This window comes from Sus scrofa, chromosome 9 (assembly GCF_000003025.6).
Source record: "Sus scrofa isolate TJ Tabasco breed Duroc chromosome 9, Sscrofa11.1, whole genome shotgun sequence".
Taxonomy (NCBI): domain Eukaryota; kingdom Metazoa; phylum Chordata; class Mammalia; order Artiodactyla; family Suidae; genus Sus; species Sus scrofa.
This window is the reverse complement of record NC_010451.4, coordinates 35720688-35736914: the sequence shown is the minus strand read 5'-3', so window position 1 is coordinate 35736914 and position 16227 is coordinate 35720688. Positions and strand designations below refer to the sequence as shown.

Here is a 16227-nt window from a genome sequence, read left to right as displayed (position 1 = left end):
CTGCAAATTTAAAAACAGCAATAAACATTTAAAAGTTATGTGGCCAAGTGAAAAAAAGTTTCAGGTTTATGTAAGTAAATTCTTCAATATTGATTTGCTTACCCCATAAACAAGTTCTCCTACCATCCCATTCCAGATTTTTGTGTCTGCATCCCTTGCTCCATATTTTCCATCAGGGACAATGGCAATTTTATACTTGATACCAATATGTTTTGCAATTTCAGATGCCAAATCTACACAGTATCCTTCATACTTGTCATTTCCTTCAAACATTTCATGATTTTTCTTGTACATAACATATGGGGATTCCTATAATGAGAGAAGTAGAACTGTAAAGGAGAGATTATAAAACATGCAAAAACTTTTAGGCAAGTTTACAGTATTTAACAAAATGATTATATTTGCAATTAGTATATACATTGATTTTGTGTGGCAAGAAATCGATAATAAAACAGATGAATATAAATATGTTTAGAAGTATACTAAGTTGCTTTACTTTGCATAATAAAACTGAAATCTTTAAAATAATTTTCTATTGAGTGATTATTACATATCTAGCATTGTGACTGTGATAGGAAAATACATATTAATAATTGACTAGAGAAGCATAGATTACCATCTAGAGCAATGAAGTTACTATTTTCAACATATCTAATAAAGCTGAAGTCTATTTAGTCAGCTTCATGAGATAAAAGACTAATTTGAGGTCTCAGGTCTCCATATTCTGCACCTTGTTTAGCTACCTTCAACTGAGACTTCCTCTAGGAAAAGAGCTAGATCATTTTTCTTTGCTCTCTAGCATTTAGCAAGATGCCTTTCTCAGAGCAGGCATTAGCAAGTTCATGAAGAAGTGACTTAATAGTTTTAAAAATTTTATATGCTGGTTTACACTAAATTGGCTTTCCTAAAATTGTCCTATATTTTGGTTTTAATTAGGGTTGTGCCACATGAATTTTATCCTATTATAAAACATGTTCTCAATGGAAGCTACAAATTTTCCCCCAACTGTGACAAACACACTTCAAGTGATATTCCCAATTAGTTTTTGAAGCAAGACAAAATAGGCCGAAGAATTACTGTCAAAATCCTTATGAAATGAAAAAGATTACTAGCGGTTAATAATTACTGAACGGTTTTCAGTTCACACACAGACACACAACACACACACACACTCACACACACACACACTCACCTCTAAACCAAACCATTTAAAGTTTGTGAAACTAAAAAGACAGGTTAGCAAGAAAGCACTTGATTTTATAAATAAAACCTAAAGCCATCAACTAAAAGATAGACCTGTTGAACACGCAGTACACATCGAACTCCTGGTTACACTTTAGACATTTTAGTCATTTGCAGACAAGCAGTTTTTGTCAACAACATTGAAGTTATTTATTTATAAAACTGTACTGTGACATTCATTTGGCAATTTTCATATGAATCTTTTCTCCCAGTAAATCTGTAATTGGAAAAGTTGAACTTGCTCTGAAAACTCTGGATTAGAAGGTAATTTACTTTGCATTATATGGCAGTCTACACTAATTCTGATTTTTGTTTTTAGATACTTTGTAAAAGTAGAAACTACTTCTAAAAATGTAACAAAATTATAAATTACATAATATATGATTTTCTCATAGAGAGATCCTAAATACCTCCATTGTGGACAGTTGTACAGATTGGCCCTTATATCATTTTATTAAATCCTGCCTTAGGTAGATATGGCCAAGTAACCCAGAAGTCTTTCACTTCTTCTTTGAATTTGATGAATATTTTAACACTGGACTTGGGTCAGGAATATTTCTCCACCTACAAAATAAAGGCAGCTAATTTTCTCTTTAGATAGATAAAAATTATTAGTGTGTAGAAAACATTCTTGAAACATAAACCATTTTGCAAATTATAAGTGTAGTTAAAAAATTGGTGATTTGTTGCAAAATATTATTAATTTCTAAGATATGCTATAGAATACTAATAGTTAAAGTGAGCTAATCCTTTCGTTTTCTCTTTTTGCCATAGCTAATTAGATTATGGCAGAATATGCAAAAAAGCAAGAATCACACATTTGCACATCACCCATTTCTAATTGAAATGGCTGTTAGTATAATAAACTTGAGAGGTTTTCAAAAGGAGTATCACTAAGGTTCACATTTGGTACTAAGGTTGATAAGTTCTCAAGAGCCTGAAATATCTGAATATGTGAATTTTAGCCCTCAAATACGTATGTTACCATGGTAGCTTGTGTACAGAAGTTTCTCTAAATAGTATTATATAATTTGCAAAAATCCTCTCTACATTACATAGTGAACAATTTGCTTCGTTAAAACTGAATTTTTATTATTCACTCAAACATTTAAGCAAAAACTAGTGTTACAAAAATAAATGAAATGTGCACCTTGTCCTCTTATGTTTAAGATTAAATTCTTTGTAATAAGGGTAAATGACTAAGAGTGATGACAGACAATGATAAAATATTGTAATGAAAAATAATATTAGCTCTTACTTATTTAGTGTTAACTATGTCAGGTGCAATTTTAAGTTTTTTAATTGTACCATGTTATTTACTTTTCACACTGCCATTTTGAAGTAGCATTTCCCATTTGCAGATTGAAAATTTAAGCTCAGAGAGGTTCAACAAACTGTTCAATTTCACAGAGCTAGAAGTGGGAGTTGAACCTATATTTTGAAATATCTGAACATTTTTGAAGTTATTGTTGCATCTGTCAGAATATGTGCAACTATTTGAGATTTCATATGATTTAACAAGAGATGAGACAAGATTAAAGAAATGAATTTCTGTATTTTAGTGAATGAAATTATCTATATGAAATCTTAAGTAAAAAATGTAGACAAAACCTTTCCTTACTTCTTCATAGTGTCTGGTACTCAATGAATATAAAGATTTTCTGGTCAATCAGTGCTTCCTAAATAGTAATATCACTGCAAAGTAATTATAATTAGAACCTCCTATTCGGGACTTCAGAGGAAAAGTAAATATAACAAGTGCCAGATCATGTCTTTTGAAACAGGCATATGTGTATATAAACACACGTTTATTTAGAGTCTTCTTTGATTTTTTTCAATTTCCTTTTCTGGATAGCAGGGGCCCATCAGGTCTTTGTTTTTCTGATAGACATATCAACAAAGGCTATAGAAACCTTCAGTTTACTGAAGATATTGATCAGAAATCTAGCTGGGCTTTTTGCACAACCAAGGGCAATGCATAATTACTGAGATTGAGAAGAGTGGTGCATAAAAGATAAGAGAAATAAGACGATTACATTCAGGAAGCTGGAAGAATAAAGGGAGAGAATAGCCAGGCTTTTCTTGAACAAAAGCTCTCAGAGTTCCTAAACTCTTCCCAATTTCTTTGAGTGTGTCTCATTTTCCTTTTCTTTCCTGTGGGAAATCCAAATTAGCAGCAAATCCTCTACCCGCTACCAGCCTCTTCATTTGCCCCATCCCTAATCTGACAATTTGTCCAGAAGGAGCCCTTCATACGCTGCACACTTGAGGAGATTCAATACAAAGATTTGGGGCTACTATAGGTGAAAGAAAGTACCAAATCTTTTCAGTATGACTTCTAGCCAAGCATTAAGTGGTATTTGTGGGCCATCTTTGATAAGCAAGCTTATGGAGCCCCAAGTATTTAATTGTGAATAAAAATGAAAGAGTATAACCTACCATCTTTGTTATCAACTACTGTGCTCCGTGGGACAATAATTCCTTAGAAGTTACTTGAAACGCATTACTTCTTAGTGATTATGAGTTTATTACTACAATTTCCATAGTGGATAGTGTTCTACATCCACTCTGCTATTTTAAGAAAAAAATCAACCTCTGTCTAAAGCTGCTACATTAGGGTTTGCCTATGAAAATATTTGTATAAATGACTTTAGATGATTTTTAATTAATGGAGTATCAATTTCCTATTGAGAAAATTTTTGTTTGCTTTATTCGTATTTAGCAAAGTGAAACTTGAAATAGATAAGGTAATTTTAGGAAGGTTTTAAGATTTTCTAAACATCAAAAATATAATCATTAAAATTACTATTTGAAAACAGTTAAAATCAGTAGTATCAACGGAAGTTACTTGCTATGTGGATATTTGCTTTTCTCTGAAGAATCTTAAGGTAGATAATTCATCCCATGGGTAAAATTCTTAAAAGTGGACATTAGAATGTTATTATTTAATTCAGAAAAAATGAATAAATCTAATGGCTGCATAGTTTTCAGCTGATTAAAAATAACTTATTTAAAGACATTGAGTTAAAATCTCTTTGGAGGAAGGTATATGATGGGGGAAATTAATATTTGATACAAGGAAGAAAATAAAAATATCTATATTTTCTGTATATATGTATACATACATATACAAATGTGATGTATATATTATATATGCACATGCATCTATGTATACTGCATTTATAAAATTTTACATGGAGAAGATAAAATATCAGGCAACTCATAAAAACTATGAAAGGTATTCCTAGTAAGATTAAGTGCTATAAGTAAAATTGCTTTAAGGCTTATAACATAATTCTGACACTACAATGAATAAATTTGGATTTTTATAGAAAAACTTCCAAAAGAATCATTATGTTCATAAGATGGTAAGAAACACCATCATAAGCATCATTTATCTTCAGTAGCAAATGTTTGGGGGGAAATGGGCTTGGAGCAAATATAATTGCAATTGCATCATCTCTCCTTTTCCAGAGATACAGCCAAGGACAGTAGTAAGGTCAGAGAGGAAAACACTACTCTCTCTCTCCACAATGTCTACTACAAACCACCTTTCCCTCAATTGCTACATTTATTCAAACCACATGGCATAGATTTGGCTTCCTTAGGAAGATTTGGCTTCCTTGTTTATTTTGAAAGTAAAAAGTTAAATCAGTATGGTTATAGTCTCATAAATTTTAAAAATTTAATAAAATTTTTGTCACTCAAATTAAAGGAAAAAAAATGATGAGTATCTGAATCTAAAACTTCAGACCTTTCAACTTTGTAGTCATGATTCTCATGTGATGCTGGTGTAAATTTTTACTTTTACTTAGATTTAGCTAAGTTATATACAGTATGACTGTATTTAGGAAGAATAAATTAGTCATTAAAATGAAGATCACATGTATAAAACACTGTTATAAGAACAAATAGATTTCAGCAATACAAAAAACTAAAGCCATATCTTATTGAAGAATTAGAATTCCCATCATGACTCAGTGGAAATGAATCTGACTAGGATCCATGAGGATGCAGGTTCGATCCCTGGTCTCACTCAGTAGGTTAAAGATCTGGCGTTGCCACGAGCTGTTTGACCCCTAGCCGGGGAACCTCCATATGCCACATGCTCGGCCCTAAAAATAAAAACCAAAACCAAAACCAAAAACAATGATATTTACTATGCTTATTTATTATGCTTCTTGTCTGCTTTCTCTCACTAGAAAGTTTACTGAGTGCAGGATTTTTGTCTGTTTTTGTTCACTAACACATCCCCGAGATTGTAACTGTGCATAGCACATAGCAGACGCTTAATAAATATTTATGAATGAATAAATGAATTTCTCAATCAACTTTATTTAACAATGCCATATATCATTACAGTGTATCAACATATAAATAACAACATACACAAAGGAAAGACAAATGGGAGAATAGCAATGCCAGATCAATTTCGATCAAAATGAATGATTTCCACCGCCAAAACACTCCCAGCTTTCTTCTGTATCTAGATATTGATCTCACACATATTTTAAGGTCTAACCAATGCCATCTTTGTTGGAAGTTTTCAACTGAATTTGAGGGATTATTATACATTCATCTACAAGGAATAATATTTCTTTCAAGTTGAATGAGATGATGGAGATGTCATAGATACTAGGATGTCATTTTCAGCTAAAGCAAACACAAGGAACATTTTTAGCAAAAGGAGTCTAGCATTTTCTTTTGAATTATTGAAGCTGCAAAGTGCAGAGGTATTTTTTATATGGAGATTACATTTTTATACAGAAGACAGATACTAGCATTATATTATTTTGATAGTGAAAATATTGGTGATATCACTGTCAAACAACAGATAACTTTACAGAATAGTCTTCACACATAGGAAACAATTGGGTTTTCAATCAATTTTACTCATTTTTTGACAGCATGCTTCCTAAAAACTAGCCATGCTTGCAAAATTAATTTAATATTTTGGTTTTAAGAATTATATCGCTAGTCCCTTTAATAACAAGAATGGAAGGAATTATTACATTATATCTATAGTGCACATTAAAACACTATTTCTCACAGAACAGGCAAAATTTCAAAAAATTTTAAACAACTGTGTGTATTCAGAAAAGAAGCACACAAATTTATAGACGTTTACTTTTAGAAAATCTATGCTTGGAATTAAAAATGATGTAATTCCAACATTTACATACAGTGACCCCATTTCCAGATTTGGGAACTGATATATCAAGAATTGTCAAATCATTATTTTTCAACCTCTATTTTCTCGAAAAAGATGAGTATTAATTCTTCTTTTGTTCTATTATCTCAGGAAAGTCACAGAACTTAAAAAAATTTTTTTTATGGTAGTCCAGAGTTGGTCATCCAAGAAGAATCCCACATGAAAATTTAACTTAAATCTACTACACAGGAGAACAAGACTTGAGCCTTAGTTAGGAATGGTCGAACAGCTTGGAGCTCATTTCTTTCTTGATCAATTCCTTAAAATAGGATTCTTCATCAGAGGCTGAAAAGAGGAGGACTGTACTGAAGTATGACTTTCCATTACTGTGTCTTTTTTAGGAGTATATATTTATATATATATACACACACACACACACACATATATTTAAGTCCCATGCAACTATTACACAAAGTTAGAATTTTGCATTCTTACACAAAAACTGCTGTGGGTTGGTTTGCATTCTAAAATCATAAACTTCCAATTAAGGCTTGGCAGATTAACATTAAATTGCTAGCTGGTGATGTAACACAGATAAAATTAACTGCAACATATGAAAGCTTCTCTCTGGCATTTTCATGATTTGACCTCCATGTCAAAATTTTGGAAATAACTCAACATTAATAAAAACCTAAAATTAAAATTACATAAGCTAAAAACTAAGTTACATAAAATACGCCCGCTTTATTTAGAGCAACAGCTTCATAAATAGTTAAAAATAAGTTCTGCCTAACCGGACAGAGAACTGAGGATATAGAACTTTAAATTAGATAGACAAGGTCACCGATTGTTGATCTCCTTTGACTAGCATTGACTCTAAAAAGCATGTTTGAATTTAGAAAAGTGTATGAGACATTATATTATTTAAAAGATAATTTCATGAGAATCTCTTTGAAATAGCAGCCTTAAAATTTAAAGTATTTTTCATTTTATAATGTGAGTGAATGAAGATCATATTTTTCTTATTTCCTAGGAGAATGCCAATATATTTTACCATATATTTGTCATGGTCAATGAGAAAAATAATCGGTATAAAAACCCCTTTTTGCATTAAAAATAAATACTAAACAAAATTTATTTCTAAATCATTCAGTTGTAAAAAACATGCTCATTAAAATCTTCATATTCATTCATATCTCCACTATTATTATAAACAGACAATGAAAATCATTATCACATGTTTAAATTATCTGAAAATTATAATTTTAAACACTGTTAACTCTTATTACATTGATGTTTTAAAAACATTATAACAACAATTATACAGTGTTTATCACTGGATATTTTTATGTGATTAGTTGTTGGTCTTTTTCATGTCCATTCTTTTGTTGTTTGGAATCTTGCATTCATGCATTTCCAACTAGAGAGTTTTTTATTTTTCACATCTGAGCACTTTTCCAAGAATAACAATGCAACAGAAGATAATACAAATACACGTACTAATTGTACTAAGTTCAGGACAAACTTAATTCAAAGCCTCAGCAGACTTTTGTGGGTTAGAACACCCAGGCCACCACCACTAAGATGCAGCTTTCATCCTCCCTGTTCACCATAGCTGGGGAATTAAAACTGCCTGTGGACAAAACGGAACATCATAAAACACAGACCAAAACTTACCATAATAGTGGTCACAACAACCGTTCTGTTCTCAATAGCTGCTGTGTCATTGCCAAGAGTGGGTACATCTTGAATCAAGACTAATTTATCCATATCATTCCAGTAACCAACCTGCCAAATAGAGAACATTCTTGAAAACATATTTTAGAAGAGTTTTCTCTAGTTCTTATTGGAACAACATCAGTATTCATAAGTAAGGAAACAAAGCAAATATATAAAACACACAAAAATGTGTTTGGAAGTTTTCTTAATTGATGATGGGCCTGTTTTACTGATGTTAATAATACTGCCTGGTTATACATTTGGCAACTTTACAATCTGCAGGCATGGAGTAACCAAGACATTGGGAATGAGTGGGTTCAAAAAGGAATGTAGATACAGATGGAATACTATTTTGTGTTGATCTCTTGTAGTGAAATTAACTGGCACCTTCTATAATTAATTTACAGATTTTGTTAATAATGTTATAGGATTTATGGTAAACAGAATAGCCAGATTTACAAAAGGCACGTGTACAGAAAGCTTAATGATTATTTAATATAATCATTATATTTAATATTTAAAAATTAAATATAACATAAATCATTAATATTTATATTTAATGTTAAACTATAACATTAAATGAAATGTTTAATATTTAATATTAAAATAAATATATTTAATTTAAAATATTAAATATATTTATATTAAAATATTTAATTTTCAGTTTTGAAAATTTCAAATTTGTATTTTCATTTTTAAATCCTTATATTACTTCTCATTTAGACATGGAAAAATCTCCTTTCCATAAAATATATTAAGGGATTAGTTAAGCACTTTACAAAGTAGCAAACTATAATGAGGTCCTAAAGGAAATTCAGAGTTCTTTTTATCAGGCAGACCATTAAGTACGTAAGTAATGGCTATCACTTCTTTTTTTGTTTTTGTTTGTTTGTTTGTTTGTTTTTTTGTCTTTTTGTTATTTCTTGGGCTGCTCCTGCAGCATATGGAGGTTCCCAGGCTAGGGGTCTAATCGGAGCTGTAGCTGCCGGCCTATGCCAGAGCCACAGCAGCGCGGGATCCAAGCCGCATCTGCAACCTACACCACAGCTCACGGCAACGCCGGATCCTTAACCCACTGAGCAAGGGCAGGGACTGAACCCACAACCTCATGGTTCCTAGTCGGATTCGTTAACCACTGAGCCACCACGGGAACTCCATCACTTCTTGACTGCTTGCTCTCTGACAGACACTATACTCAATGCTTTTTAAAGAAAATATATGCATCTTAAAGTTTATACAATAGCAAACATAAAGGAAGGTACGGTTACAAGTATATATACTTTGCTACATAACCTCCCAAAAAATGGGTGTTCACTTAATGCTTGCCAAACTTTATTAAATTTCTGGATGCAGTGGATAAAACTCATATCTTCAATAAAATACATGTAATTGCACACTGGTCTGTATTCACTACTTGTTCCAATAGGTTTTGAAAGTCTCTCTTGCTTCCTCCAAGTTTTTAACTGTCTTGTTAGTGTTTGTAATCATATTCAAATAAAGTAAGCATTAAGATGTCAGAAAAGATACTGTTATTCACAAACACTGCATATATAATTACAGAATAGATAAAAAGAATTTTCATTAATATGGCTTGCTGTACTGATTTATCTGATCCAAAATTATGACTATACAATCAATTCGGCAATTATTTTTAATTGCCTATATGCATTTACTTGTGGCTAACATTTATGTAATAATTCAGTGAAAAATTTAATTAAAAAACAAGTCTGCCTTTGAGACCTACCCTCTCCTCAATTCCTACAAGTACTTAAAAATAATTCTAAAAATATGTCAGTTGCTTCCTGTTTATTCTCCTTTTCACATGACAGTTATAAGACACAAAAATAGGTTTAATTGTTTAGTACTTTGTGAAGATGCAGCCACCTTCCAGATATCAGCAGTACATTCTCTGGGAAAGGAAATTTTTTTTTAATTGATGAGTTTCCACAACAGAAAAACTACATATTTGGGACACATTCCAGAGAGTCTTCAAATGTTGACAAGATCTTGACATTTTCCTTTTAAGAACAACCTGTGGGTTCATGCCTACTACTCCGTATAGATAAATGATTTAGAAGTGCTGGTAAATTAAAATAATAAGCAGAATTTTACCCAGCTATATTTATTTGCCCTATGTAAACTTGTAATTCTGATGAAAAAGAAGCTATGGTTTGTGATCTGGAACCAATTAACAGATCTTGTGTGGACCATTAACTAATTGGGAAGTAAGACTTAAAGAAAGGAGTATTAAAGTTTGTTCCTAGAACTTCATGTGAGAGAGTTTTTCTCAAATTTTTCACAACATTTTACAATTTACTAAGGACTCTTCCCATGCCTGATCTCATTTAATCAGATCTCATTTAAGGAAACTAGGCACTTTTTTTCCTAGAGACAGGAATTGGCTGAAAAACAGTTTTGTAATACTCTAGCAAAAATGGATTTAATGTGCTAAACTGGCAGGAAATGTCAGGGAAATAGTTGTCTTCTTGGGATTCCAAAAGGTGAATTGTAAATGTAAACATAATATAATGTATGAGTCTACATCTCTGTATTTATGATGGATTTTGTCTGCAATGTAGGGATTGAGTAGAGATTCAGGGGTTGTGAGGAATCCCTTCTCTACTCAAAGTTGGTTCCTGGGAGAGATGACTTGATCGGACTTGTTCTGAAAAATGTGGCTTAATTCTCATACCAACCCTAAGGAATACTTATGGGCCCCAGGGCTGATATTTTGTAGCAGTTAAAAGAGAGTAACTTTGAAGCTAGATGTGCCTTGGTCTTCATCCTAGTTCCCTTTATAGTTGAACATCACTGCGCAGGTTACTTATTTTTTCTGAGCCTTATTTTCTCCTCTATAAAATGAGAAAACTGTAACTTACTTTTAGATTTTTGTAGGATTGAATGTTTAAATGCACATCGGTTTCCCTTTATTGTGTCTGATCTCAATAAGTATCATTTTTACAATTAAGAATTCCTAAAACCATTCAAGTCTGGTTTTACACCATTCCTGTGACATCACTGGAATGGCAAGAAGATTGCACCATACTTAGGAACTGAGACTTCAGAAAGAGCTTTATGGCTTCTGCTTAATGAGACTCACTCAGTTTTCCTGTTACTGAAGGCAAACTGATGGGTTAACTCTCCGATCTATTTTCAAAGATGGCTCCTTGACTGGCAAGTCTTCAATTTACAAAAATGATTGCTCACTTTTCAGACATGTTGTCGAGTCTCTCACCAGCATAGTGTTTCTCACAGTAGCTCATTTTAAAGTTTAATATTCCTGACAGAATGCCCAAGTTGATTGTTGGCACAAAAAATAAAGATAGATGAGTCTACACCATTTAACACTTCATATTTCTTTTAAGAGTCTTAGACGTCAGCTGAGTGTGAAGAAGTACTGTTCATCACTTTCTCAACTTACTCTTTAACTCTATCCTTAAAAAAAAAAACACCTTATTTTATTTTATTATTTTTTTTTACCATCCTGGTTCTGTAGGCCATGAAAAGATTCAGTGATATAAATAACTCACTTGCTGTTACCACTAGTTACTGCCTGCTTCCTTTTTCCGTTATTCTTTTTTATAGAGCTATCATTTTACTTTTTGTACTTCCTGTTTTGTGAAATATGGAATTGTCCTGTGCATTTTAGAAAGGTTCTGCTTAAATGGCTAATTGTGCAGGGTCTGGTTTGTGGCAGGATGGTCACCAGTTAGCCAATGTTTTTAGGGGCCTAAGGAATAATCTGTCTGCTCCATAGCTAGTAGAAGGATTTCTGATGTGGTATGTATACACAATGGAACACTACTCAGTCATAAAAAAAGAACAAAATAATGCCATTTGCAGAAACATGGATAGAACTAGAGACTCTCATACTAAGTGAAGTAAGTCAGGAAGAGAGAGACAAATACCATATGATATCACTTATATCTGGAATCTAATATACAGCACAAATGAACTTTCCACAGAAAAGGAACTTATGCACTTGGAGAAAAGACTTGTGGTTGCTTAGGGGGAGGGGGAGGGGGAAAAGGAGAGGGAGGGAGTGGGGTGGACTCGGAATTTGGGGTTAATAAATGCAAACTATTGCATTTGGAGTGGATAAACAATGAGATCCTGCTGTATAGCACAGGGGACTATATCCAGTTACTTGTGATGGAACATGATGGAGGATAGTGTGAGAAAATATACATATAATTATATATATTAATACATATATAAATATATGTATATATCTATATATATCATATATAGATACAAATATATATGTATGACTGGGTCACTTTGCTGCACAGTAGAAATTGACAGAACACTGTAAATCAACCATAACGGAAAAAATAAAAATCATAAAAAAATGGGCCTTCTTTCTTGTTGTTAGCTGTTTGTTGACAGAGTTTTTTCTCATACAGGCTTTGTGAGATTCTTTTTGGTAAGCCTTTAAAAAAATTGCTCCTATTTTGGATAGAGGATATAAACAGTGTATAAATTAGTTCATTTCAGCTTTTGTACATCATTAAATATCAATCATGTAATACAAGAATTTATTTCTGCATGAGTTATCAAGAAAATATTAATTGTGTGGTTGACCCTTTAGGGTCAACAAGGGTTTCAACTGTTTGGGTCCACTTAAACAAGGATTCTTTTCAATAGTTAATACTATATAATATACGATCTGTGGTTGGTTGAATCCTCAAATGCAAACCTATGGATATGGAGAAACCACATATACAGAGGGCCCAACTATAATTTATACCTAGATTTTTGACTTCTGCAGAGCCCCTAGCTCTCCCTCTGTTCAGTGGTCACTCTATTACCTTGAAAAATGTAGACTATCCAACTACCTTTCACCTATTAGTCTTTAAAAATGTCAAATGCAAACTAAGAAGATAGTTCAAGAATGGCTCACCTTTCTAGGTCCTGTGCTCTTTAGCTCAAACACATCCATTGTGTAATTGACTCTACGTCCATAGTGGTCAAACTGAACATTTCCTGTGAGCCCTTGAATCTGAACCTATTAATGAAAAAACAAATCCACATGTAATCATTTATCATTTTACTTAGAGAAATCTTGACTTTATCTCTTAGGCTCATGATTACACACTGAAGTAGAACTATAAACTCACTAAAAGACCATGGGGTATTTGAGCTATAGGGACAGAATCTGAAAGAGGAATGTCAAAATAATACATAAGCAATTCTGCTATATACTTGGAAGATGAACACGTTTTGTTTTTTTATTATGAAGTTTCCACTGTAATGAACAGAATACTTCTGCAATATTGAAATATTGTTTATAGGAAAGGAAATATGGTTTGTTTTATAGTTACTTTTCAGTTTTATCTATATATCCACAAAATAGATTAAATTGCCCTGAGAGCCACACCAGATCATATTTCTCCTTGCTAATATTAAGATATGAGAAGTTCAGAAGAATAAACATATTTTTGAAAATATTCAAGTGTACTCTATTCCCAATTTTCTTCTACTATGGCATTTCAGAACTTTTAAATGTAATATTAAAAATACGCACCTATTATATTATTCATTTGAAAAAGTGTTAGTATAACTATAAAAGACTAAAATAAACAAATACTTAATCCAAGATTATAAGGTAATTTAAAGATCTACTGAGGTAGTCAGTAGATTAAATAGATTAAGAGTGTTTGCAAAATATTTCTAGTTCTTCCTCATTCTGGGCCCAAGGTAAGCTTGTACTTCTTGGACTCCTTTTGATTAGCTAGGTCGATGTGATTCTCTCTCTCTCTCTTTCTTTCTCTCTCTTTCTCTCTTTCTTTCTTTCTTTCTTGATAAATGAGTTGTAAACAGATGTGATGACTGTCACTACTGGGCCAGAATATTTAACTGACAATTAGAAACCTCCCTACAACTCCTTCTTTTTGCCTCATTCATCATGGAAGCTGCTCTGTCTGTCAGCTTGGCTTCCTATGTGATCATAATAAGCAGAGTGCCCCTACTAATCTAGTGTGTGCATGAGTAAGAAATACTCTTTTTTGTTGTTTTAAGCCACTGAGACATGAGGTTGTTTATTACTGTGGCATAACTTAGCTTATCCTGACTAAACATCCACACAAAATATAAACTCCACTCTTCTATCCAGTATTATCTACTTAGAAATGTCTCAGAAATAATAATGGATCAATCTATTAAAATGACAGTTGTTATATATATTTATCCTCAGATTATTTTTTCTTGAATGTTCCATTTAAAAATGACTATGAAATAAACTGAACTTAAATAAAATTGTGAGTTACCTGTTTGAGCGTCCTCTCCATGTCAATCCCCTGACCCCATGGAGCAGCAGGATTTGCCAGACAATCCCCAGCATTTCCTCTCCTGGAAATATCAATTTTCTGTCTTCTAAGATTTCGAAACGTTTCAGCCATCACAAGGACGCCATCGTAAGTCAGAGCAGATGTGTACTAACAAAATGAAAGTGATTATAATGGTAATGTTAAATTCTTATCCATCACTAGGAATAGTCTGGAGGCTCTGTGGGTTACGTATTAAAGAGTCTACTTATTTAACAAATGTGTATGCACCAGTCACTGTGCTAAACCAGAATGAATATGTTATGCTTATGCCTGTTGAGTGTGCACATAAAGGTTAGGTCATTTTTCTGAGTTTCCACTCTAACCTAAGAGCAAAGTGGAGAAGTGTAGGAGTTCCCGTTGTGGCTCAGAGGTTAACGAATCCGACTAGGAACCATGAGGTTGCGGGTTTGATCCCTGGCCTTGCTCAGTGGGTTAAGGATCCGGCGTTGCCGTGAGCAATGGTGTAGGCTGAAGATGCAGCTCAGATCTGGCATTGCTGTGGCTGTGGTTAGGCTGGCGGCAACAGCTCCGATTCGACCCCTAGCCTGGGAACCTCCATATGCCGCGGGAGCGGCCCAAGAAACGGCAAAAAGACAAAAAAAAAAAAAAAGGGGGGGGGGAGTGTAGACCATCTGCTTTTTGATGCTCTCCTCATGCTTCTCTTTGAGAAAAAAAAGCTCTCAGGAAAAGATTATTAAGGTTTGGAGAGGCAATGAGGAAAAACAGAGAAGAAAACATGATTTGCTTAAGCTGAAAATAAAAATAACAGGAAATATTGTAGAGTTTGATTAGAGAATTCCTAAATGCATGGAAAATACAGCACAATTTTCTTGAAACATCAACTGCCAATCATGGCAAAGAAACTATATTACCTCTTTCAGGAATTCCATATGGTCAATTCCATATAACGAACACATCCTAAGCCTATAGTTTTGTGCTATGGAATATGAAAAATGATCTCCTTAATTTGCTGCTTATAAATTAAGAAAAATCATTTGAAATTTGAATTATAGAAGGTAAACTTAGGCAGTACAACTGTTGAGCATATCGGTCAGTACTCCACGGAAGAGAAGGACTAAAACATGGATAAGATAAAGAATATAAATTCTAACAACAAACCTTTCAGTGGTAGAGAATCATATTATATCTTGATTAGTAAGATTTATGTGTAACATATAAATTAAAAGCCTTGCTATATATTTTTCAAGGATATGACAAAATAGGCTTAAGGATAAGGATGTACCCTTACAATTGGAACGGGATGGTAGAAGGAAATTAAGGTACTTAACCAAGGTACTAATTCAAACATGGATATACCTCCTCCCCTGCCTGGACCAATCAATACTACATTGAGTAGATAAAGCCATCAAATCATCTTTTTGGATAGCAAGAAAATAAAAACAGGGGATAAAGTAAACTGGTCAAAGACACAAAGAAGAGAAAAAATGCAATGCTAGTATTTTTAGGATCAAGAGAGAAAAAAACTGAGAAGAGATGATACCAGAAAGCAAAAGCACTTGCTGTATTTTAAAAAGTTCATTTTAATATGAAACGAGTAAACTTGGAAAAAAGAACAGATATCATATAGAGGAAAGCAGAGGAAAGCAGACATTCAGCCTGAGTGGCAAAGGCCTTTGACAGGTCATAGAGCTGAAAGATGGTAAGAAGCAGTGGTTTACACTGGTTTTACCTTTAAAGGGTTTCCATTCTTTTCCACATATATTATTGTGCTAAAGTCAAAGAAATCATACTTATGGGCACACATCTCTTTCTAGATGGTACCTA

General features: G+C 33.0%; 1 protein-coding gene across 14 annotated transcripts in view; it reads right to left on the bottom strand.

The window, feature by feature from the left end:
* GRIA4 (glutamate ionotropic receptor AMPA type subunit 4) overlaps positions 1–16227 on the bottom strand; it is a 361930-nt gene that overhangs the window by 67075 nt on the left and 278628 nt on the right. For 13 of the 14 annotated variants that reach the window (XR_002335616.1, XM_021062721.1, XM_003129821.5 and 10 more), the window contains 4 exons: positions 14383–14550; positions 13017–13121; positions 8072–8182; positions 103–309 (listed from right to left, as the gene is read on the bottom strand). Coding sequence is in view for 13 of the 14 variants with exons in the window: in XM_021062721.1 (XP_020918380.1) it covers positions 103–309; positions 8072–8182; positions 13017–13121; positions 14383–14550 (591 nt within the window). In the remaining variant the exon portion in view is untranslated. Of the gene's footprint in view, positions 1–102; positions 310–5557; positions 6740–8071; positions 8183–13016; positions 13122–14382; positions 14551–16227 lie in introns of those variants that run through there. The other variant, XM_013979342.2, reaches the window with a different exon arrangement.